The sequence below is a fragment of the Pinus tabuliformis genome, chromosome X (genome assembly GCF_031772625.1).
Source record: "Pinus tabuliformis cultivar Carrire ecotype Pingquan chromosome X, CPIR1, whole genome shotgun sequence".
Classification (NCBI taxonomy): domain Eukaryota; kingdom Viridiplantae; phylum Streptophyta; class Pinopsida; order Pinales; family Pinaceae; genus Pinus; species Pinus tabuliformis.
Genome location: NC_142308.1, coordinates 675224549 through 675251096, shown reverse-complemented (window position 1 = coordinate 675251096; position 26548 = coordinate 675224549). Strand labels below are relative to the sequence as shown.

The window sequence follows — 26548 nt, the reverse complement described above, 5'->3', positions numbered from 1 at the left end:
TCGCATATTGGCAGATTTTGAAGTGTTTCATGTAAGTTTTGTTGAATGCAACACGATATTTGTTCATTGATCTCGCAAATGTTGGGATTGTGCTTGTAAGGTGGCATCCCGCTATCTTTTTACAATGCGATTTTAAAGATTTTTACCTTATCATAAACTTAGATTTTAAGAATTTCCAAGGAGCTTCCTAAGCTTATGATGGTAACTTTATTTGCAGAAAGGAAATTTAAGCACTACTTTGTTTTTTTCTGGATTTTATAACTAAGGGTCCCCACACATTTAGTATTACGAATGACACTAAATGAGAAGGGGGGTTGTTGCTGGCCACAATAGGTAGGAGCAGACCCCATGGTAGAGATGGAACACAATCTGAATATGATCACCTGTTGGATTCCAGAATACGCAACTATAGACGATGTGCCACTGCGATACCAGAGGCACACCACAGGAGTATCTGCGAGACTATGTCAGTTATTAGGCCAAGTGATTAGAGGAGTCTCATGCTATCACGAGCATCATGTGGGCGAATAGCCTTTCTAGTTGTTTTTTTCACTGTTGTAGGCTTTGAAAGCCATGTGTCTCGGAACATTTTATTTTTCGCGATTTTGATGAAAAAACTTGTACATACGCGAGATATATATATATATATATATATATATATATATATATATATATATATACATGTTTTATTTTCTACTTATGTGTTCATGTGTCATGGTGATATGATCAGTTTTACAAATTGCACAAATGTATATCAAGAACATAATTTGCCAATGCATATGTTAATGTATTCAAGTTACATAGAATGTGTTGATATGTGATAAAATCCAAAATTTCTTTCCAATAATCGAACACGTAGATACATACGCAAAATGTTTGGATTTCTTATTGAATAATGATTATTCATTTGTAACGCAACGGGTTGTGAATCTAATTTAACAACTAAATTTCTGATGCCAAGAGCATTTTATTCGACAATATTATTAGTTGTCTGTCCCAGACAAATACCTTGTAAATCAACTAACTCGCCATCAGGGACAAAGAGTGCCCAAGTTGTGGAAGGCAAGTTATGTGTGCTATGACAAGCACCATCAGCAAAACCAACATAATGGTTTAACGACATCTGCAAACTGAGTGGAACATAAGGTAAGCAGAAAAACATGTCTGCAAAGTAAATAATCACACCAAAAAAATAAAAAAACGCACACTAATGTACAGAATTAATTACACGGAACTCACGCATAATACTTTTTCATATACAACTTGTTGCAGGGCTATGACAATGAATTTCCTTCGTAATCATCTAGCTCATAGGTTCCCTTTTGTAAGACATGTTTTAAAATATATGGCCCATGCCACATAGGTTCGAACTTTCCAGCTCCCAACTTATCGTTGGCCTGATCGTATAGGAGGACCAAGTTGCCTTCAACAAAAGTGCGTGGAGAAACGGTTTGATCGAAATGAGCTTTAACACATTTATTTTGGGCTTCGATCACCATCGCAACAATACGACAGGTCTCATCAAGCCTCTCAAGGTAAAGTAACCACTCCTCTTCAGGCGAGGTATTAGGAAGTAGTTCAATAGCTAATTTCAACGAAGGGATTTCACACTCAATTAGGAGTGTTGCCTCTAAACCATAAACCAATTGGAACAGAGTAAATCCAGTGGTTGTCTTAGCTGAAGTCTGGTAAGCCCAAAGAGCTAAGAATAGCATAAGGTGCCAATCCTTTTTGTGCTTCCAAATGGTTTGTTGAAGCATAGTAATCAAAACTTTGTTAATTGCTTCAACTTAGCCATTGGGCTGTGGATAGTAAGGAGTTGAGCTATCATGGAAAATACCCAACTAAGCAGTTAGCTCTGCCATCATGTACTGACGAAATGTGATCCATGGTCAGTGTCAATGGCTTGAGGGACGCCGAAACGGGCTATGACATGGTTGAAGAGGAACTGAGCAGCAGTGATACCGTTAGCATTATATGTGGGCATCGCCTCGACCCATTTTCTAAAGTAGTTGATGGAAACTATGATATAGCCATGCCCCCCTGGCTGAGCGAGGGTTACATGTCATGAAATCTATGCCCCATCTAGCAAATGGGCCAATGATAATGACTGTGTGTAAGGGTGCTGACGGGGTGCGCTACTTGTGGTTAAAAATCTGACATTTATGGCACTTCTGAATGGCCAAAATACAGTCCTTCAAAATGGAAGGCCAGAAGTAACCGGCGGTGAGGATTTCTAAGCAGTGGCGTAGCCTGACATGTGACCACCACATTCCCCAGAGTGGCAGTCATTCAAGACTCGTTCAACCTCTTCAATGGTTAGACATTTGTGAAGAACAGAGTCAACACCGACTGTATAATGTATCACCAAGAATCTGATGAGGTTGAGACTGATGTCAAATGCGGCATCGGTTGGATCAAAAGCTTTGGGTCTGAATATAAATGATGATATCTCCATACCACAGGTCGAGAGTTCTGATGAGAAACAAAGTTTCATCAGTAATCTACTCAGTAAAATCGGTGGAAGTGTTTGCAGAAGGAAGGGCGCAAATTATCTCAGCAAAAATAAGTGATTTCTTTGATTTAGCGGCAGTAAACTCTAAATCAAACTCTTACAGGATAACAATCCATTTAGATTATTTTCCTCCAAGAAATTGACGAGTCAAAATATAATTCATGGGGATGCAATCAGAAATTGTTGTGGTCTTCTGGAGAAGAATATAGTGACGAAATCTTTAAACAACATGTATTGTTGCTAAGGCAATTTTCTCGACATGAGAATATCAAGTTCCAGTGTCAATGAGATTTCAGCTTAAATAATAAACCACGTGTTTGTTACCATCGTCATCATCCTGAACCAAAACCATAGAAATGGTACTGTCAGTTGCGGCCAAGTAGAGAAAATAATCGCAGCGATAGTCAGGGGAATGCAGTAATGAAGCACTAATGAGCGTGTTCTTTAGGGAATCGAAGGACTGTTGGGAAATATCATCCCAAATAAATGGGATCCCCTTTTTGAGCAAGCGAGTAAATCCCTTGGCGAGTTCAGCATAGTTAGGGACAAAATGACGAAGAAAATTAGCCTTTCCTTGCAAACTTTGTAATTGATGCAGTGAGGTAGGAGGGGGTAAGTTTACAATAGCCTCAACTTTCAGAGGATCTATTCGGATGCCTTTGTGGGACACAACAAAACCTAAGAGACGACTAGATTTTACGCAGAAGACACACTTATGCGAATTAAGACGAATATTATAGTGTCGACAGCCCAAAAAGATGGCTCGAAGGTGGTCTGGATGGTCACGACGCTTAGAAAAATGAGCTGGTAAGTCGTTTAGATAAGGTTGAACAATGTGTTGAATATCATGAAAAGCATATGACATTTCTCTTTGAAAGGTAGCACCAACGTTTTTCAATCCGAAAGGGAGCTTCTTATAGGAAAAAGTGCCCCATGGACAGATAAAGGTCGTCTTGTGTTGATTAGTGGATGATATTTTGATCTGGTTGTAACTAGAAAAACTGTGGAAAAACCATCCATAAAAGAGAAAATATCACTCCCAACACACTCATCGATGATTTGATCAATAAACAAAGTGGGATAGTTATCTTTCGGGCATGTGCGATTGATGTTGCGATAATCAACACAAACTCAGATCGTGCCCTACTTTTTAGTAACAGGTACAATGTTAGAAACCCAATCTATCAATGGGATAAGATAGATGAAACCAACTTTTAAAATATTTTCAACTTTTTCCTTAATAGCAGCAGCCTTCCTAGGATGCACGGGACGAAGTCGTTGACAAATAGGCTTCACATCAGGATACGTGGGTATTTCATGCACCACAATAGTTGGATCAATACCATGCATTTCCTCATATGACCAAGCGAAGACATCGTAAAATTATTTGAAAAGATTGGTGTAAACCCTGATTTCATCAGGAGAACAAGAAACCCCAATATGAACGTTCTCAAAAATCCTAGGTTTAGTGTAAATGTCGAGAGGCATAATTGTAGTAATATTTCCCATATTACCTTCAGATAATACTTCTTGCACCAAAACATGTGTTTGAAGTGGATGTGTTGGGTTATAAGAAATGAAAGCTTCGAGACACGAAGGAATCTCACTTAGGCTTGGAAGAAATGAAGAACGATGATGAATATCGTTCCAAGGAGTTTTGTCAAGAGACATAACCTCAACAATACTCTCGTCGGCGGGGAATCTCTCATTCACAAGATCCGAGGAATCCCAAGAACCAAGCCAAGGAGATTGCACATAAGTATCCAGGTCCATACTGAAAACAACATGACTTTTTGAAGTAGCTGTTGAAGACGACACAATTTCATGATAAGCTTGTTCCAATGAACTTAGCGGCATGGAATCACCAAACAAATCTATCTAATCTGGAGAAGGAATAATCCAAGGATCTACAAAGATAGAGATCATATTGATCGAGGCGACATTCGAAGGTGGGAGAGAAAAATTTCCCATTAAAGCGGAATCTTTAAAAAAAACCTGCCCCTGCACTCTCATATGGAATTTCGGTATTTCCCACATATGGGACGTTGCCAATCAAGACACCAGAAGAGAAAAAAGACAATTGGTCGACAGAGGAAATTTTTCCTTCATGAGGAAAACGGAGCACCCGGAACAAAGAAGAAACCACACAAAACATGGCATGGGTGCAACTTCACCTAAGAAGAAAGTTGTAATTGAGATTCGCATCAACAACTTCCACTTCTAGCTCAACAGTGTTTCCTTCCAAAGTGATAGGCAAACTTGTAAGAATACCATACGGACGGGAGCCTCTACCATCAAAGGCCTCCAAGGTGTTCGGGGATTGGTTAAGGGGTGGAGAGCCAATGGATTTCCAACATGAAATAGACATGATGCAGGTGGAAGCACCTTCATCAATGATAGTCTGATGGATCATCTTTCCTTTTATAATAACTTGAATCAGAAAAGCAATCTGATGAGGAAGACGAGGAACATGGTTTTCAAGATCGAAAGTAATCAAACTAGAATCAGCAGGATCAATAGCTCCTATAGCAGACAACAATGATTTCTATTGTGTTGGACATGTTTGGAGAACTTCCAAAGCAGACATCGTCGAAGGCGCTTGAGCTAGATCTTCGACTATACTATAATGTTGTGCAGCTCTAGCGTTCAGATTATAGGATGATTTCCGAAGCACACCTTTGGGAGGTGGTCAGAGAACGGATTCATTATTAGGTCGCTCAATATGGAGCGGACCAAAACTGGGTGGAGTGGAAGTAGAAGGTATATCAGTGGCTTCCTTCTCCACCATCTACTTTTGAGGGGTTTGATAATCTTTCGATTGAGTAGCGACAGAGATAGGCAATGAACCCTGCATCATGAAAACTTGAGAACCAGAGGAGGCAGAGGATTTTGGTTGGTCTACCAACTGAGTTTGCTGAGATGGAAATGGATCTTTCAAAACAGCCGAAGTCCCTTTCAATAAATGACTAACTTCAGCACGTCGGGGTCAATCCTTGGTATAATGGCCTTCCTCAAAAACGAGGCAAGGATATTTCGGCTTTCGTTTGGAGGAATCATTAGCAGATGACTTGGGAGGATCTTGTTTTGGGGTATCAGATTTTGCTTTTCCTTTACGCTTTTTGTTACCTTTCAAGGCCTTATTTTATACGGTAGACTGGACGGCATGGACCTCGGAGGTTTTACTAGGATTTGATGGATTTTTCGAAGGATGACTAGAACCGGTATCTAATGTAGATTTTTTCTTTGAAGAAGCTTTGGTGGAAGTCTGAGACACTAATCCAATTATACCATCAATAGGTGGTACATCAGGAGACTTTGAAGATGTCGAATCCAAAGATGGTCTCGGAGCATCAGGCAACATTTCATATAGCGTGCCAGATTGGGAATAGACTAAGTCTAAATACTGGGCACGGGCAATAGCTTGATCCTCAGTAACACATCCACCCATTTCTATATCTTCAGAAATTTTGTTTACGAATGATTTGGTGAACCATTCAATTAACAACTCATTAGGAATTTCAAATTTGATGAGGCGACATCAACGTCTCCATTCATGGATATGATCAGAAATATGGGTCATGGTATCTTGCTTCAGAGATGTGAGAAAATGAGTACCAATTTCATAACGAATTGGAAATTGGAAGTGGGTGAGGAAGGCCATAGCCAAAGAGTTAAAGTCGGCATAGGTACCCCGAGGCAACTCGACATACCATTTTGCAACAGCACCTGTCAAGGTTCACTGAAAGAGGCGGAGACGAATAGAATCGTCAACGTAAGAATTGGAAGAACACCATAAGTGATATGTCATCACATGGGCTTGAGGGTCCTCTTTAGGTTTTCCTTCGAACTTAGGGAAATCGCTTGGAATTTTAGTAGGAACTGGAGTCCAGTAAGACGAATGAAGAATAGGATAATTAGTAAGCCTTGAAACATCAGGAATTCCAATGTAACTAAAAATAGAAATTGTAGATTAAAGGGCATGTAAGGCCTTTGAGGAGGCCCAACTTGTGGGTTCCAACCTTGTTGGTAACGATTCTACCCCCACAGTGGAGGCTTTTAACCATAGGGGACTTGATTCTGCCCCCACTGGGGTGCACCTTGACCATAAGGTGGATTTTGTCCAGAGTAGGGTTGATATTGACCTACCACACGTCGTTGATAAGCATTATATGCGGCATATGGATTGTAAGGTTGTTGAACCTGTTGACCCTGGATGTGAAGAGATTGGCCTTGTTGCTGTAGGGGTTGACCTTGTGTCTGCAAGGTTTGACCTTGTTGATATACAAGTTGAGCTTGTTGATGCAGGGGTTGACCTTGTTGTTACAAAGGTTAGCCTTGCTGATACAAGGGTTGAGTGGATTGTTGAAAAAACTGTGTTTGTTGTTGCAAAGGTTGTTGATATTGTTGCAAAGGTTGCCCCTACTATTGTAAAGGTTTGTTGTAACATTTGTTGGATAGTTCCTCGAGGGATACCCTATGGGTATTGGTAAGTTCCAAATTGGATTTGACCATATGCACCAAGAATAATATATTGACCAGGATGCACATGAGGTCTTTCTTGTGGAATATAGGGTGGATTTTGCAATGCTTGTGAACCATATGGGACATAAGCTTGCTGGAGTGGTATCTGGGCCATGTAAGGCTATTGATACTAGATATTACCTGTCCTGGATGGACCAACGGGGTTAGGAATACCACCAGGATAAGGTTTATTGACTCCAAACATGTGAGGTTGTGATCTATTCACATGGGTTCCACCTGAAACAAGAGGAATGTTTGGATTTTTCCCTCCAGCCTGTGAATAAGGTGGTGGTACATTTTGTCCACTTAACGGAGGGGCTGAGGAACTTATAGACGCATGAATAGAAACAGTCGGTTGCACTGGAATGGAAGGTTGAAATGACGGTAAAGGTTGCGATGGTATCGTTGTTTGAATGGGAACTGATGTAATGAAAGTTTGCACAGGAATTTGAGAGGTCACATTTGGGATAAATGGACCAAAAGTAGGCATGGAATTTGACAACCAAATAGGATTTTGGTACAAAGAGGAAGCACTGGGAGTTCCTGAAACTAATTGAGCTAAGGTTGTATAACCATATGGAAGCATAGGCCCATTGGTTTCAGGAAGTGTTAGAGATAGAACTCTTCCTGTAAAAGGAAAACCTTATGGAGGAAAGTCATATTCTTGCTCTTCATCAACATGAGTGTGAGTAGCGAAAAATTCTGGGGGAACTTGAGGAGAGGTTGGAATCTCACCTTCTGAAGCCATGTGCGGAAATAGTTGGTGAAGAGGAATCTGAGATGTACGAGGAGATAAATCCAAAGGAACACCAGGTTGATAGTAAGGACTGTAAGGATGCTGAGGAGATATCACAAAATGATCAAATAGCAAATTCGGAGGATATAACACAAACCTTTGTGGACTCTCAGGGGTTTCTGGATTAGACTCTTGAGGTGACAAAGAATCTGAAGGTGGTGGATGAGAAGCAAGGGGTTGGATTCTTGGGACAATCCCAAGTTCAAAGCCTTGAGCTTCAAGTGATTGAGGAAGTTCCAGATGAACTCCTTGTGAAGACCCTTCAGTATCAAATAATGAAGGGGAACTGTGGGGTGAACTCAATGGTTCAACCACAGTGAATTTCTCTCAAGAGTAGAATAAGAAGAGATGGTTCATTGAGGGCTGATTAAAATTAAAATTTACAGGGAATTACTCAATATTGGGCCAAGAAGCAACTGCATGGGTTCGACATGTTATTGTTGGCAGTTAATTTTATTGACACGAAACAACAAATAAATCAAAATGGGTAATCACTAGGCAAGAGGGTTTACCAAGTATCCGTGAACCGCAATATACACCCACGCAAAAACCAAGGACTTAACGTACAGTGGTCAATCTCACTGAATGTTGTGTTCGGTGTATCATGTTTACAAGGCAGCTGACTCGGTTACCTATGGCTAAAGGATAGAAACCTAATGGGGTCTCCTAATATATACACGATTGTACGGGGAGCACAAGTCCGTGTTACCGTTGTCGAATGCAGAACCATTCGTTGGGAGCATCCCTATATACTTATCATATATAAGTGCCTCCGATATACCTGAAAGTACTGGAGAACCTTCTATGTACTTCCATACTAGAATGAGATTTCACCCTCGAGATACACTACAGGAAGTTAACGATGGCTACTATGTTTAAAGACGTCGAAACACGTCTCTAGCCTAGACCTCTAGATATTTGCGTTAAGTGACAAATTTGTAGGTTTTAACCCCGTACAGAAATTACCTGCATACGAATTCTAAAACACCAAAAATAAACAATGCGAGAGCATAACACATAAAACACATATACACAGAGATTTTCCCCTGGATCCCAAAACCGGGACTACCAGCTTGATTTTTCATTATGTTCCTTTCAATGTTACAATACATATTTATACATGCTGAAGCATCCAATACCATGGACCAAAAACCATCGTGTTCAATACCATGGACCGAAAACCATCGCATCCAAAAAACATGTGCAAAAATCATGCACAAAACCATAGGTGGGTCCGCCCAACCTAACATAGGGTCCCCATAAAGTGGGGGGGTCAGGTACACCTCAAACCCCGAGTGACCCCCCCCCCCCTGCTACACAATTGGTGCAATGAAGGGGGTGCTCCGCCCCCCTTCTAACCCCCTGGTTAACTACGTGGGCTAGTCGTGGAAAGAATATAACACAACCCAACATTCTCCCACTTGTTGTTTTCTTTCCACAGGGGGCCACAAGAGAGCTTAGTCATTTTTCCAGCCTTGAAATGCCCATTGTTTCTCTACACCAAGAGAAATTCTCAGAGCTCACAGATTTTGTCAATGCATCTACAGTATTCTTCAAAGTGTCCACCTTTACCAGCAACACCTTTTTGTCTTCTATCATATCCCTCACAAAGTGATACTGAACATCAATGTGCTTTGTCTTTGAATGATATGCGGGGTTCTTTGCCAAGAAAATTGCACTTTGGCTGTCACAGTCTATCCTTATAGCTTCCTGTACTAACCCCATACTTGAACACAATCTCTGCAACCAAACTACTTCCTTGCTTGCATGAGTGGCTGCCATGTATTCTGCCTCTGTAGTTGATAGTGCCACTACAGATTGTTTCTTACTCATCCAACTGACTGCACCTCCAAATAGGTTAAACACATACCCACTTGTAGATCTTCTATGATCCAGATCTACAGCCCAATCTACATCAACAAAGCCACGGATATCCAGCACTCTGTCCAATCCTGGTCTTCCTTGGTAACATAGACCATAATCACTAGTGCCACGCAAATACCTGAAAACCCACTTCATTACTGTCCAATGCTCCTTTCCTGGTTTTGACATAAACCTGCTCAATACTCCATTGCATGTGCAATGTCTATTCTAGTACAGACCATTGCATACATCAGGATATCAACTGCACTTGCATACGGAACACGGGACATGTCCTCTTCCTCTTCTTGTGTCTTGGGACATTGTTCAGCAGATAACCTCACGCCTACAGGAATAGGAACCTTCACTGGTTTACTATCCTGCATATTAAACCTCTACAGTATTGTCTTGACATACTTCCTCTTGTTTAACCAAAGCTTACTCTTTGCCCGATCTCTTTTAATTTCCATGCCCAAAATATAGTTTGCAGCACCAAGATCTTTCATGTCAAATTTGGAGGACAATTAGGTCTTAAAATCCTGGATAATTTCTTTGTCATTTCCAACCAGCAACATATCATCCACATACAAGACCAGATAAATACCAATTAATTTAAAATACACACAGTGATCTGCTTTGCTTCTGGTGAAGCCAAGTCCCCGTATAAATGTATCAAATTTTTGATACCACATCCTTGGTGACTGTTTTAACCCATACAGTGACTTCTTTAACTTACACACCAGTTCTTTTTTACCCTTCACCACAAAGCCTTCAGGTTGCTTCATGTAGATCTCCTCTTTCAGATCCCCGTGAAGAAATGTTGTCTTCACATCCATCTGTTCTACCTCAAAATCAAAAGCAGCAGCAACATATAAAAGTAATCTAATAGAAGTTACCTTGGCAACAGGAGAAAAAATATCACCAAAATCAATTCCCGACACCTGGGAATAACCTTTTGCTACCAAATGAGCTTTGTATTTCTCCATTTTTCCTTCTGCATTTGTCTTCCTTTTGAACACCCATTTGCTACCAATGGGTTTCCTTCCAGGCAACAACTCCACCAAATCCCAAGTCTCATTTTTGTGCAAAGATGCCATTTCATCAACCATGGCCTCTTTCCAGAGTTTCCCATCCTCTGAATCTACTGCTTTCTTCATAGTTCTAGGATCATCGTCAGTAATAGATAAAGCAAAATTTGAACAGAAAGCAGATGGACTATACCTTTCAGGCTGTCTTCTTTCTCGAACTAATCTTCTCACAGCCGGAGTTTGTGGCTCTTCATCTTCTGATTCCTCCTCTGCTGTAGACTCTGATTCTTCCTCCTTTAGCTCAAACTCTATCTTCTAAGGTTCCTTTCGTTGGACTTCATGTTTAATAACATCTTTCACCTCTCCGAACACCACATCTTAGTTGTACACAACCTTCTGTGTGACTGGGTTCCAAAGCTTATAACCCTTTAAACCATCCTTGTACCCAATAAAGATGCACTTTTTAGATTTACTATCCAACTTGGTTCGTTTCTCCTTTGGAACATATATATGCATCACATCCAAATACCCTCAAATGTGATAGATAGGGTTTCTTACCAGTCCATACCTCTTGTGGAGTCTTATCCTCCAACACTGATGAAGGTGACCTGTTGACCAGGTTATATGCAGCATCCACCGCCTTTGCCCAGAATTCCTGTTCTAACCCGGCACCACTGAGCATGCTTTTTGTCCTTTCCATCAATGTCTTATTCATTCTTTCTGCAACTCCATTTTGCTGAGGTGTATATGGAGTAGTCTTATGCTGTGCTATACCACACTTCTTACAGAATTCTTCAAATTCCTTACTGCAAATCTCTCCACCGTTATCTGTCCTCAGCACCTTTATCTTATTCTCTGTCTGGTTTTCCACCAAAGCCTTAAATTCTTTAAACCTGTCAAAGACTTTATATTTCTTCTTAAGGAAATATATCCATGTATTCCTTGAGAAGTCATCTATAAATGACACATAATACATAGACTTACCCAATGATGGAACCTTCACAGGTCCAAACATATCACTATGCACAAGTTCTAATATTTGTTTCGCCCTCTTACTACCAGAGGGGAAACTCACCTGATTCTACTTCCCATATACACAATTTTCACAGAAATCAAAATCTAGAGAGCTATTACTCATACCTTCTACCTTAACTTTACCATGAAGTATCCAAAGGCCCTTTTCTCCAATATGTCCAAGCCTTTGATGCCACAGCATGGTCTTCTCTCCAGAGACCACTAGATTTTCTGCTCCACTTTCAGGAACCATAGAACTATTGCACCCATCAATAATAGTGCTACCTTGCAGCTTGTACAGAGTTCCAATCTGAACTCCCCATATCAATACCAGTGCTCCCCGAACCATCTTGCAGGTATCCTTCTTGAACACTGTTTTTACACCTGCATCATCCAGCTTGCTAACAGAAATCAGATTTCTGGCTAATGCAGGAATATGTAGAACACCTGGAAGCATTCTAACCCTTCCACCTTGCAACTTCACCTTTATTTTTCCACGACCAACGATTCTAGCCTTCTTGTCATCCCCTAAGAAGGCATCACCACCATCATATTTCTCATACTCGCAGAACCACTCTTTGTGGGGAGTGAAGTGAAAGGATGCACCTGAGTCAATCAACCATGCCTCATGATTTACATGTGTACTTGAAGAAGCCAAGTATACATCCCCACTTTCATCTGAGGTGGTTTTCGCCTCTGCAGAAGGAGTCTCATCAGATCCCTTTCCTTTGTCAGGAGCTTTAGATTTACAGTCCCTTTTGTAGTGGCCTTCCTTTCCGCATTTCCAGCACACCACTTTTACAGGTTTTCCTAGAGATTTAGATCTCCCACTCGATGACTTATTTTTGTTTCTGTTCTGAGACCATTCTCGTACAGACAAGGCATCACCATTTTGGCTCTCCATATTTTTCCGTCTCATATCCTCTGTCAGCAAAGCTGAGACTATTTCATCACACTGCAAGGCAGTTGCATTGCTACCTATTACAATAACCAGACTATCCCACGAATCTGGTAGAGAACACAACAAACTGATGCACTTATCTTCATCTAAAATTTTAATATCAACAGATTTTAACTAACTTACCACAGTATTAAAAGCGTTCAGATGCTCTGTCACTGAGTCTCCATCTTTCATCCTCAGGTTATACAGCTTTTTCCATAGGAACAGTTTATTCACCAGAGACTTAGATTGGTACAAAGTCTCTAACTTGTCCCACGAAGCCTTCGCCGTAGCTTCCTCTGATACATTCAGCAATACTGAATTTGAGACACACAATCGTATTGTGCTCTTTGCCTTCCGATCCAACTTCTTCCATTCTTCATCGGACACTCCCGTTGGTTTAGTACCCGGATCTACCGCGATCCACTGATCTTTATCCACCAACAGATCCTCGATCTTGAGTTTCCACAACTCAAAACTCTGACCATTAAATTTTTTGATCTCTATCTTTCCACTGCTCGCCATCTTCTTTCACCACCATAATCGATCTCGCAGATCTCCCACTGAACAGGGTCTACCACAGGCTCGAGCGAAACCCCTCAACAACAAAGGCATCCCCTTGAAGCCAAATCTGCTCCGATACCAAATGTAAGTTTTAACCCCGTGCAAAAATTACCTGCATACGAATTCTAAAACACAAAAAATAAACAATGCGAGAGCATAACACATAAAACACATATACAGAGAGATTTTCCCCTGGATCCCAAAACCGGGACTACCAGCTTGATTTTTCATTATGTTCCTTTCAATGTTACAATACATATTTATACATGCCGAAGCATCCAATACCATGGACCGAAAACCATCACGTCCAATACCATGGACCGAAAACCATCGCGTCCAAAAAACATGTGCGAAAATCATGCACAAAACCATAGGTGGGTACGCCCAACCTAACATAGGGTCCAAAACCAAAATTTTCCGGGGCGCTGCCCCAGATCCCATAAAGTGGGGTTACGAGTACACCTCAAACCCCGAGTGACTCCCCTCCCCGCTACACAATCGGCGCAACGAATGCCCGCCGGTTAACTACGTGGGCTAGTCATGGAAAGAATATAACACAACCCAACAAAATTCTCCTTAGGGTCATTGAGGTAAATTTTAAGTTTATCTTGGTTTAAGTTTCAATTTGATGGCTCAATGATGTCACTTGTTCCTATAATGCAACTAGATGATGAAAATGGAATATTTTCATTCGATGAAGGCTAAACTAATGAAGGAAGAGAAACAACCAAATAATGCATCAACACAATTCTTTCCAATGCTAAATGTAAAAACGAAATCTAATCTTTCATTTCACTAACAAATGCAATGCCAAGATGTAATCCTAGAAAAATGAAAATCACTTTCCTTTCACTAAGATGCAATAATGATTTTCTTTCACTTTGATTCAATCAATGTAAACTAGTGCAATGAGCAAAGGAGAATGCAATCAACCCAATGAAAATGAAAATCTATTTCACTTTATGATTTCGAATGCAAGAAATATCTCAAAAATACTTAAATGACAAGATCTTTCACTTTTTCTTTTCGAAACATAAGAATGAAGACAAGTACTTTCTTTTGGTTCAACCAAAGCAAACAATTTGTAATCTATGCTTGAAAATGGAACTAAAGCAATATTCAAAGCATCAACATGATTCGACACTAATGAAAACAACTTCACATCAATGAACCAAATGCACCTTGGAAAAGATACCCTAATTGTAGGAAGACTCTTGAATGGGAGCAATCAATCTCAGAAAAGCAAACCAAACAATGAGTGGAGGGTGACTTAGAAGCCCTAGAAACCCTAGAAATCAATGAAGCTTCAAACACACAATAACAAAGTCAAGAGAAAATTGCTAATATACAAGCATAACAACCAAGACAAATACAGTGTAGACACACTAGAAAATCATTGATGATCCAAAATTGGATCCTGGATAAACCTCTAAGTCTAAAAGACTTCATGTAAGAGGTGAAAGGTGCCAAATGGCACACATCCTTTGTAAATCAGAGGAAAATGAAAGTCGTAGGCTGCTCTCAGAAATAGTCTCATTGCAGGGATCCCTCTATTCTGAATCCAACGCAACTTGAATGGGTGAAAACGGATTTCAGATGGGAAAGCTATCATAAAATGAAGCTGCCCTTTTTCAAAGGAAAAAGAGGCAAAATCCCTTGCTAAATGGGTCTAAAAACCCTCTAAGTCTTCCAAAGCTCCCTAAAGGGAAAAACCACCGAAAGAGGAGAAGTCTTGGACTTATCGCATTACACTATCAGGCCTTAAAAACATGGAGAAAACTCTGAAAACAAGGCAATCAGAGGCTTTAACAATGGTTGCACAGGGGCCGTCGGATCTAGCCAATCAACGGTCCAGATCCGATCGACATATCGCATCGGTGGTGATCGGCAGGTCTGATTGGAGGCATAGCACGATGGACCGAGGTGATGCAATGGAGCGATTGCCGAAATTGGCGGATCGCCATCAGTGAACACAATGGAGCGGCCATGTTATATATGTATATATATATATATATATATATATATATATATATATATATATATATATATATATATATATATATATATATATATATATATATATATATATATATATAGATATATATATATATATATATATATATATGTGCGATAGTCCGACTGCGATTGCCGATATCGGCGGGTCGGTGTCGGCGATACCAAAGGGGAAGCCAAAGGGCCGTTGCGACTAGCAATGCAATATGGTCGGACCCGATATGGTTCCAAAATGAAAATACATAAGGTCATTTTTAATTTATTTTCAACATTTCAACGTGTTTTCCAAATACAAAGGGAGACTATGGAACAGGACCATTTGCGATTACGATATGTTATTTCCAAGTGGACTCGATGGCACTATAAAGCACATTTATGGGAATTTCAAATCCGAAATGAATAGAATTTTGTGGAGTTTTCCGTGTTTTTGCAGTGTTTCCCGTGTTAACAAAAAATGGTCGTTTCAAAGGATTTTAAACGCCGATTGCTCGTTCCGTCGTGGAATAGGTGGCTGCCTGTCCAGAGGGCATTATGAAATGATTAATGAATGCTCAGAAGAGGGATTTGAGCAGACATGTCCGGAAGTTGGAGAGCCCGCAATGGAGAACCAACAGGGAGCGCGATTTGGATTTTAAGCCATGAAGGCCAAAGAAAGAGGGTTGCTGAGTTATTGTGGAGTAGCCAAGTTGTTGGTTACTGCTGAGTTATTACAGAGTGGCCAAGTTGTTGGTCATTGCGGGAACTGTTGCTGAAGCCAAAGCAGGAAGCTAAGGCCAAGAGGCAGCGTTGAGACAGAGCAGCGCTGAGACAAGGTAGCATTGATACAGCAGCGCAAAAGCAAAAGAGCAGCCTACGGGGTCACTTGGAAACCAAGTGAAAAGCCAAGGGGACTGTTTTTATAATAGAGAGCCAAAGAAGCCAGAGCTGAAGATCCGAGAGCCAAAGAGTCAGAGCCAAGAGCAAGAACCAAGAGCCAAAGAGCCAAGAGCCAGAGCTTCAAGAACCAAGGGATAAAAAGGTGTCTGAACCAACTGTTTATGTGTAGAACAGCAAGAGTTGAGCCAAAGAGCTTGTAAAAAGAATTACACCATAATCCCAGAGAGCCAAGTCAAATTGACAAGAGCTCACGGAGACGTAGCCCAAGAGTTGTGGGTGAACTCCAAATTAATATTGTTGTTTATGTGTGCATCTTATTGCTACATTATCTCTGCTGCTTTATTTACTATTGCATGCATTTATATAACGGTTTCAGCACACTAATTTACAACACATAGTCAGTTAAAATAAATACAAGCATACACCTATATATTCCAGCATTTCTTATTTCCGCATTGGTTAATCAATAAGACTTTGGGAAAATTTCAAGCTTTGGAAGTGGGAGAGTTTCTTGTAAGCTAGACAAGAAGCCTAAGAGCCCCATTTTAAGATCAATTGACAAAGGGAAAAAAGACTGAGAACAAGAAGAAAAACCCTAATTTTTCTTATCCTCTGGGATCATCGTGCCTGTTATAGGAAAAAGGGCGATGCAAGGGTAATTAACGCGACTATAATTAAAAAATCAGCGATGACATCACGATTGTTAAGACTAAACCCACGATGGGCGAGAAAAATGAGGGAAAATAAAAAATCTTCAAGACCAGAACAAACTAAGTGTCCTCAAGCAATAACCAGTAAGTGAAAATAGCTACAGAGAAGCAAACAAGTCAAAAAATTGACGGTTGGTCAAACTCATCATAGAATCAGGGTGAAGGATTTGATGAAAAGGGTTATAGCTTCCCCAACGGAGTCGTCATTTTTTTGTCTAGGCAATCCTCTCTGTGGACAGAGACGATCCCTCTAGCCCAATGAGTGTGACTAGAAACCTACATGACAATCTACTAAACACTTTAATAAATTACAATCAAAATATAAGAAGAGGAAGATGGCATACCTCATTCTAATGCTATAATATCCTCCTTTGTTGAAGACCTTGAATCGCTTGTGCCATGGGCTCGATCCCACTGCTCACAATGTTTAAATGCCTGCACAAGAGATTAAGACACAATGAAGCATACAAGTACAAATAACATAATCGAAAGTAACCTACTTAACAAATCAAGGAGCATTAAGATAAATGATGCATTAACATATACATTTATGGAAAATGAACCAACAGTTGTATATATTAATAGAATAAAGGAGGAAGCATACAACCAAGCCTCGATGTCAATAAGCTCTCCTTGAGTGAATTTCCAAGTCCAAGCTCAAGCTCTCCAAGCACTCCTTTTCCAAGCCAAATGAGTAGCATGTAAGCACAATCTCAGCATAAAGGTGCGAAGAGCCAAAGACCAACCATTTGGGAATGGGAGAGGATGAAGATATAGGCAGGGAAAGGGAGTTAGGATCTCTCCAAAGATAGGAGAAGACCCTCATCTCAAGGAGGTAGCTCATATGGATAAGACCAAAAGGCCAAGTTGAGATAACTCGACCTCATCCATGTTGAACAACCTCCAGCTCATCGTTCTAGAAGCCTCTAGATCATAAAGTTTCTTGTCCTCTTTAGGAAAATTTCCTTTTAGGGATCATCGTTGGTATCAAAGACAAAAATGTGATCGCATTGCGGGGCTAGTATAGTGCAACTAGCGACCATCACAGTTTTCAGTGTCAGGGGAGCGATGAGGCTAAAATTAGGGTTTTAGAGCCATTTCCTTTAGGGGAAGCTTAAGGCAGTTTTAAATTAGTGTTTTAGGGAGGATCTAAGCTGCATATTTGGATGAGTACACTGCATGATGGTCATGTTTCAGGCACTTCGGGGTATGTCACAGGGAAGTGCAGGAGGTGTGAAAAAATACTGTGTAACACTCTTGTGTCTTTATTGTTCATGATTTGGTAATTGTCTTGATGAAAAGAACACAATAATAACTCAAGAAGAGAAGATCGTAATCAAGAAGTAAAAATACTATCACAAGCAATTATCATAAGCGAGAAATCACCTAACTATTGATGCCCTAGATTTCTCAATAGGTTGGATGCTTCATCCAACCTATCCTGATCTCTCAAACCTACTGCAACCATCTCTGGAAAATATGTGAAACTAAAATGCACAGGAGAGATTAATAAAATGGGTTATAAAACCCTTGTGCTTTCTCTTCTAGGCCATGCATTGATTTACACTGCAAAACCCTTTTGTTGCAAACCCTCTACACTATATTTGTTGTTCTGTGAAATTTGATCTATCTTCGGAAATCCTTTTCAACAACCTCTATGCTTGCTGCTCTCACTAAGACAACTCACACTTCCTCTAGAACACCTCCCTGGACTATAAATCAAACCACTGCCTCTGAAACATGCACTGGCTTACTAGCCTACACAGATATTCTCTTCAGTGCCACTAATCTCTTTGATTTGCACCAACTTTGCTAACTTTGCTCTGATACCATGTGAAATTTCCAAAAACTATAACAACTAGAAATTATTCCCCTAACTTATGCAATTTATTTGTCTTATGTTAATTATTAGTGGCAAATATCAAATAACTCACACTATAATTCTTCACAAATAAAAACATTGTGAAAAATAAAATACTAGAACTGAGAAAATAATGCACGCACACAATAAATCTAACACCAATATTTTTGGATAATCGTGGACCTAGAAAAACCCTAAAGGGAAAACCAGTGCAACAGATGACGGTTTTATTATTAATAAATTTTCAACAATTTAAGAGTACAATGATCTACTTGTGCCTCATTGGAAAAGCTCCGATAAAATACTAATCTCTACTAACAAAATAATCTGGAGATTCAAAATCTCCCTCTGCAACTCAATCTGGCCTCTCCAGTAAACTTGTACTGCCTCCAGAAATGTGTGCTATCTACTTCTAGAAATTCATACAACCTCTAGAATCACTCTCTTTCAAGTTGTTGTCTCCAACACTTCCCTTGGCCCACTCGCTCTGCATCCAGGTGATATATCTGACACTGGCTCACTAAAACGAGCTCCTCCCTGCCACTCACACTGTCAAACTGGCTACTCGCACTAGTTGATTCAACCTTGTTCTCTGCAAATAAATCAACCTTCTTCCTAACTCTAGAAATTAGAAATTGTTGAGGAAATTTTCTCCGGAAAATTTCTTCCCAAATCTCTGCTGAAACCCCACTACTCGGTGTCTCCCTAGCTTCAATTGTGTCATGTTGAATCACTACAATTGGATAAGTCGAACTACTTGAAACCCTTGTGTATTCTCTATATCTTCTCCAAACCCCATTGACTTGCTCTTATAATCTTTTGTTGGACAACCAACGGCCATGATCACATCTCAATCAATTGCTAAGATCATCTTGTCTCCATCAATTCACTTTTCTAGAAATCTCTAGAGCAAAATATATTTTCCACAATTACTCTAATTTAATTAACTATATTTCATAAGTTAGACTTAAGAAATATTTAATTATTGGCTAATTAATCTAATTGAGGTGTTTCTAAGGCTTTTCTCACGAAACATTTTCTGGGTTTTGGAGATCTCTTAGACACCATAGAGACTAGAATAACTATGCACTGCTACCAAAAACTAACGGTGAAGATAATTTTGTGAGAGCTTTGTCAAAACAGTTTATGTAATTTCTTAATAAAAGATTTACTGAAGATTAATAATAAAACCCTCAAAATGAATATTGGTTTTTCCCACATTGGGGTTTTTCCAGGTACGTTTGTCCAAAAATATTTGCGTTATTTGTGTGATTACTTTCTCATATTTTCTGTTGCATATTTTATTTGGTGAATGGAACTATTTATGTTTTTATTCATTAATTTCAATGAATAAATTATTTTTGTTGTGTATAAATAATCAGAATAATTAACTGGGTTAATCGCATCTTCTGGGTAGCAGAAATTTCACAGAAGAGTCATGTTCATATGCTTTTCCACACCATTTTTCTAAGGAGTATGAATTGTGGTTTTTGTCTCACTATCCTAGCTTCCATAAAATATTCTTCAAAATCTAAAGAAGTTAACTTCCATTCGTTATATATTCTTAAACATTTGATAGTCCTACTAATTCTCTTTTCTACCATAGTTCAAAATTGTTTAAAAATATTAAACACATAAGCTTTCCTTTTTAGTACATGGGCCCACTCTTTTATAGATAAATCATTTATGAATGTAACAAAATATGACGATCCTTTGTAAGAAACTGTAGGGGAAGGCCCCCAAACATCTTAATGAATGTGATCAAGAATACCTTTACTATTATGGTTGCCTACTTAAACTTATGTCTACATTGTTTTGTAAATATACAATGTTTCCATAAATTCAAATTTAGAGATTCAAATTTGGAAGTAACTTGCGATTTGTCAATACTTTTAGTTCTTTCTCGCTCAAATGACCCAGTTGTTGATGTCATAAATGAGTGGATTTAGTAGCCTCCTCAGATGCCACCACTACTTCGTTGATCTGATTACTTCCTTCCAACTTGCAAAGGTTTCCTATCTTAGTAGCCTTCATGACCATTAAAACACCCTTGGGCACTTTTATTGCTCTGCCTTGATCTGCCCACTTATAATAACCGTAATCCAAAACTCCCAAATAAAGTAGATTCTCGTTTAATTTAGAACATGTCTCACATCTATTGGTGTTCTTACAATACCACCGAGCATCTTGATTTTGACACTCCCAACCCCAATAGTGTTATATGAAATATTATTACCCATAAGAATAATTCCACCATCAATAGCTTCATATGTTGAAAACCAATTTTTATGTGTACACATATGATGAGAAGCACCATAATCTAACAACCAATCTTCATAGTATTTAGGAATGTTACAAATAGACAATACTTAATCAATCATACCTGAATATGATTTGATCATATTTGCTTCCTTTCTTTAATATATTTTCTATTCTTGTACCTTCCAACAATCCTTCTTAATATGTTTTGATTTTTTATAGAACCAACATCTCAGTTTTCCATTCTTGCCTTTCGACTTTAACCTGGATGTACCTCTTGATTTATATCCTTTTTCTCTAGAGTGAACTCTAGCCACCATTGCTTATGGCATGGAAGTATCAATACTTAATTTCCTCCTCGCCTCTTAAGACAACAATGCTCCAACAACAATATCAAATTCAAGAGTTTCAATTATACTAAAGCTAATGGAGGTTGCTAGATGATCCCACAATTATGTTAACGAAAACAACAGTGTAATTTCCTTATCTTTATCATCGAGTTTGACATTCGTAATATTCAACTGGAAAATAAGAGTATTAAACACATCCAGATTATCTGCAATTTTCATTTTTCTTTCATTTGAAAATTGTACAACTGCCTCTTCAAGTAGATTCAGTTCATTAAAGATTTTTTCATGTGTAAACCTTCAACTTGGTTCACAAGCCTACTGTTGTCACTTCACCAATGATGTTAAACGAAACATCATCAACAAGACACAACCATATTATACTAAGGCCTCTAGCATCTAAGGTTTCCCACTCTTCATCAGTTATTTTTATAGGCTTCTTGTTGTTGCCACCTAATGCCTTATTCAACTCGCGTTGTACCAGTACATCCTGCATTTTAAATTTTCAGAATTCAAAATTATTTTTTCTATTGAATTTTTTTACTTCAAATTTTCCATTTTCCATTATTCTCTTTATAGCCAATAGTCTAGAAAAGATTTGTGGGTGACACTCATTTCATTTGGTCTCATGATAGGGAAAAGCTTTCAAAATTCTTGAACCATATGAATAACCAAATAGACAACATTAAAATTCACTATGGAATTAGAAAAAAATGGAGAACTACCATTCCTTAACATTCTTCCCTCTTCAGTTAAAAAATGATTTGTTTTTCATGGAACTGCAGGGGTTTAGCCAGTAAACCCAAAAAACTGGCTTTAAAAGACCTTATTTCTCGCCACAACCTGGATATTGTTTTCCTTCAAGAAACTTTGGGCAAAAGTACTGATATTGAAGCTGCCCTTCGCTCCTCTTTTCCGGGTTGGACTTTCTTTGCTCTTGACGCCTCAGGTCATTCGGGAGGGATTGCTATTGGTTTTAAGGAAGGGAGATTGAAGTTGTTAAATTTCTGGGGTCTGCCAAATGTTCTGGGCTTGGAGGTCATTTCCCCTGATTTTGCTTTTCCCCTTCTGTTTGTCAATGTCTATGGTCCATGTCAGGGAAGGGTTTCTTTCTGGAACAATCTTCTTTCAAAGGGGCTGATAATGGATAAAAATCTGATAATCGGGGGAGATTTAAACTTCTCCCTGGGTTTAGCTGAAGCCTGGGGGCCTCTTGCGAGGGAAGATCCTTTGACTGATTATTTCCAAAATGCCCTTCGCTCGCATAAGTTGATTGATGTCAATATCATAAAAGCTAAACCTACTTGGAGGAACAGAAGAACAGGGGAGGATAGAATTGCAAAAAGATTGGATCGATTCCTCATCAGTGAAAGGTTGTCATCCAATATCCCTTTATTCAGGCAATGGGTGGGTGAAGGGGGGAATTCGGACCATTTTCCTATCTTGCTAGAATTCTCCAATCCCCCTCCTAAGCCGGCTGCTCCATTCAAATTTAATGCCTCTTGGCTACAGGAGGACTCTTTCAATCAACTTTTCAGAGATACTTGGAGACATTCGGGCATCGGTCATGTGGAGAATAAAGGAGCCTGTTTCATGGAAAATCTAAAAAGACTGAAGAGAGCAACCATTGAATGGGCCTCAGCTAGAAGGAAAAAACAAAATGAAGATCTGGTCAATATTGATGAGGCCCTTCGGGTGTTAGAAGATCCAGAGGCTGATGCTTATGCAACCCAGGAGTCAAAAGAAAGAATTCTGGCTCTAGAAAAGAGTAGAGCAAAGATTTTATTGGATAGAGAAGAGGAGTGGAGACTGAAAAGTAGGGCTATCTGGCTGAAAGCGGGGGACGAAAACACAAAAAATTTTCATAATTATGCAAAGGGCCGGAGAAGTGCAAATACCATATGGCAGCTGAAGGACCCTGAAGGTAGAGAGGCCTCATCTTTTGAGGAGTTATCAAATATGGGTAAGAGACATTTTCAATCCCTCTTCTCTGATCCTGGGGGGATCTCTTTAGCTGAAATCATCAGAACAGCCCAAGCCTTCCCCCGCTTTGTGGAGGAGGAGGATGCTGAAGACCTCTTCAGAGAAGTGACTAAGGAGGAAGTAGAAAGTATTATTAAATCTATGGCTAAAGATAAAAGTCCGGGGCCAGATGGTTGGACCATCGAGCTTTTCTCCCACTTTTTTGATTCAATTGGGGCAGAACTGACTGAAGTAGTGGAGGAATCAAGGAGGAAAGGAGAAATTTATGGTCCTTTTAACTCAACTTTCATTGCTCTCATCCCAAAAAAAGAGGACCTGGAGACTTTTGAAGACTTCAGGCCTATTTCGCTGTGCAATACAATTTACAAGATTATTGCAAAAATCATTGCGGTCCGTTTGAAACCTATTCTATCCTTATGTATCTCAAAGGAGCAATTTGGTTTTTTGGACGGTCGCCAAATCCATGAAGCTATCGGGGTAGCTCAGGAGACTATTCACAGCATCAGGCAAACAAACAAAAAGGGGGTTGTGCTTAAAATTGACCTCTCAAAAGCATATGATAGGATCAGTTGGACTTACCTAAGGTTGCTCCTGACTCATCTAGGCTTTAAGGTGGAGTTTATAAATTGGATCATGGGATGCATCTCAAATGTAAGTTTTGTTGTTCTGATAAATGGGGCTGCCTCCAAATTTTTTAAAAGCCAAAGAGGACTGAGGCAGGGATGTCCTCTATCGCCTTTGCTTTTTCTCCTGGCAGCAGAAGGTTTAAGTAGGTTGCTTTCAAATGCCAAGAGATCAGGTTTGATCAAAGGTTTGGAAGTTGCTGTTAATTTGTTCATTACTCATCTTCTTTTTGTCGATGATATTTTATTATTCTCAAGTGGGAACATAAATGAAATTAAAGAGATTAAATTCATTCTTGATCTGTTCCTGAAAGCTACAGGGCTTCAAATAAATGATAGGAAATGCCAATTAATTTTTGAAGGTTTCAGTAGACAAGAGGAGATCCTGATTGCTTCTTATTTGCCCTTCGGAACCTGTAATATGGAGCAGCCTTTCAAATATCTTGGGTTTTGGCTAAAGCCTTCTTCCTACAAGAAATAGGACTGGAACTGGTTGGTGGCAAATATCGAACAAAGAATCTCCCATTGGAGTTTCAAGTGGTTATCGCGGGCAGGTAGACTTACTCTGATAAATTCTGTTCTTCAGGCTATTCCGGTTTTTTGGGCTGCTTTGACTTGGATCCCCAAAGGGATTCTCCATAAAATCAAACAGATATGTAGCAGGTTCCTGTGGTCAGGATCAAAGGAGGATACGGTTCTCCCGTGGGTGGCATGGGATAAAATTGCTAGACCAAAAGACTGGGGTGGATGGGGTTTAAAAAGTCCCTTTGATTTCAGTAAATCTTTGGCAGCAAAATCAGGATGGCGAATTATAAGCTCGGAGAATCTCTGGACTAGAGTTGTAAAGAGGAAATATATTGACCCTGTTCCTCTTGAAGACTGGATTAGGAGCCCAAACAAAAAAGGAAGGAATTGCTCTGTTATTTGGAAAGCCACTACAGAGGCCTTTAAAGTCATTGAACAAGGTTTGGCTTGGCGGGTTGGGAATGGTGAAAGTTTGAGGATTGGCAGGGATCCGTGGGTAGGGTGTAGCGAAGGGTTTGCTCTACCCCCTGATTTGCTTACTCATCTGGATGATAGAGGAATCACAAGCCTAAATCAGATAGCAAATATGGAGCAGTCATCTATATGGGGGCAGTCTTGGAAAACTGAAGAAGATTTAGGCTTGGATCCTATTTGGAGGAATGAATGGCAGCTTTTTCTTCAGGAGCTTAGAAGATCAAATGTCAGATTAAAGGACAGACCGGACTCCCTGGTTTGGGCCCATTCTAAGACAGGTTTATATTCTCCTAAGGCTGGGTATAATTTTCTGATGAAGAAAAAAGGATGGGACCCTCCTGTTTGGTGGGCAAAGCCTCTGTTCAAGCTGAAGTGTCCCAAAAAGGCTAGGATCTTCTTCTGGTGTGCTTTAAAAAATAAGATCCCTTCATGGGAGATTCTCCAGTCTCGTTTCAAACAGGGTCCTGGCAGATGCCCGTTATGTTTTGCTGATTCAGAATCCATTCCGCATCTGTTTCTCTCATGTCCTTTTACAAGGCAAGTCTGGCATGAAGCGGAAAAGCTCTTGAATGTCAAAGTAAGGTGGGAGGGGGAAGTTATGTCCAATGCCTGGGAATTTTGGTGGAACCATTTTCATGAGAAGAATCTGAGGAACCTCCCCCCCATTATTTGTTGGGGCATTTGGTTAGCCAGAAATCGAAGTATCTTTAGAGAAAAATCCACCCCAGCGGCAGCCATTGCAATCCAAAGCTTTGCCATTCTCGACAACATTCCTGAGCCGGAAGGTCCTTTAAAATCAGATCATCGGAGGGAGTTTCATATTAGAGATGGGATTCCGTGGGCTTTCTTTGATGGGGCAGCCCAAAATAACACCACAGGAGCAGGGATCATTATTCACATCAGTCCTTCTCACTCGCTTAAAGCCTCTGTGGGTCTTGGGATAGGATCCAATAATTTTGCTGAACTCTCAGCCTTAAAATTACTCCTTTGCTGGCTCATTCACAAAAATATCCTTGCAGTTCAGATTTTTGGAGACTCGCTGAATGTTGTAAACTGGGTCAACGGGAAATATAGATGCCAGCATTATATGTTGATGCCTTTATTAGAAGAAATACAAAATTTAAAGCTGCAGTTTAATGTTTTTTCCATTGATCACATTTACAGGGACAGAAATGAAGAAGCAGACCGGTTTTCTAAAGATGGTTTGCAGCAAGCTGTGGGCGCATGGAGAATAACAGAACAGTACCAGGACCAGATCCGTGTGTCGGATCTCCCCCCATACACTTAATGTGTTTTTTCCTCTATATATATATGCACTAGTTTTATCAGCGGCTTTATATGATACTGGTGGCATATGAAAACTGTGTCTATCTCTGTTTTGTTTCTTATATGCTCTGTTTAATAGAGCGTGTAGTGATCTGTGTATTGTGTCCTTGCTATGGGTTGTTTTTCCTTTCGAAAGGAGACCCAGTTTCCTTGAGACTTTCTTGATTACAGTGTTCATGGTGTGGCTGTACAGGCCGGTTTCAGGAGTTTATAGAACTCTATAGGTATGCTGCTGATTACACAGAGGAGTTTATGCTCCTTCTCATGCAGATTTTGCAGAATGTTTACTCATATGCTTTGTAATTTTTTTATC

At 39.7% G+C, this 26548-nt stretch overlaps 1 protein-coding gene across 1 annotated transcript; it reads left to right on the top strand.

Annotated features, from left to right (window-relative positions):
• Positions 1-6693: 6693 nt before the first annotated feature.
• On the top strand, positions 6694-26197 carry LOC149141784 (uncharacterized). Its single transcript, XM_089451333.1, has 4 exons — positions 6694-6948; positions 7055-7151; positions 22254-24326; positions 24465-26197. The coding sequence occupies exons 1-4, from the start codon at positions 6694-6696 to the stop codon at positions 26195-26197; spliced, it is 4158 nt and encodes a 1385-aa protein (XP_089307459.1).
• The last annotated feature ends 351 nt before the right edge of the window (positions 26198-26548 follow it).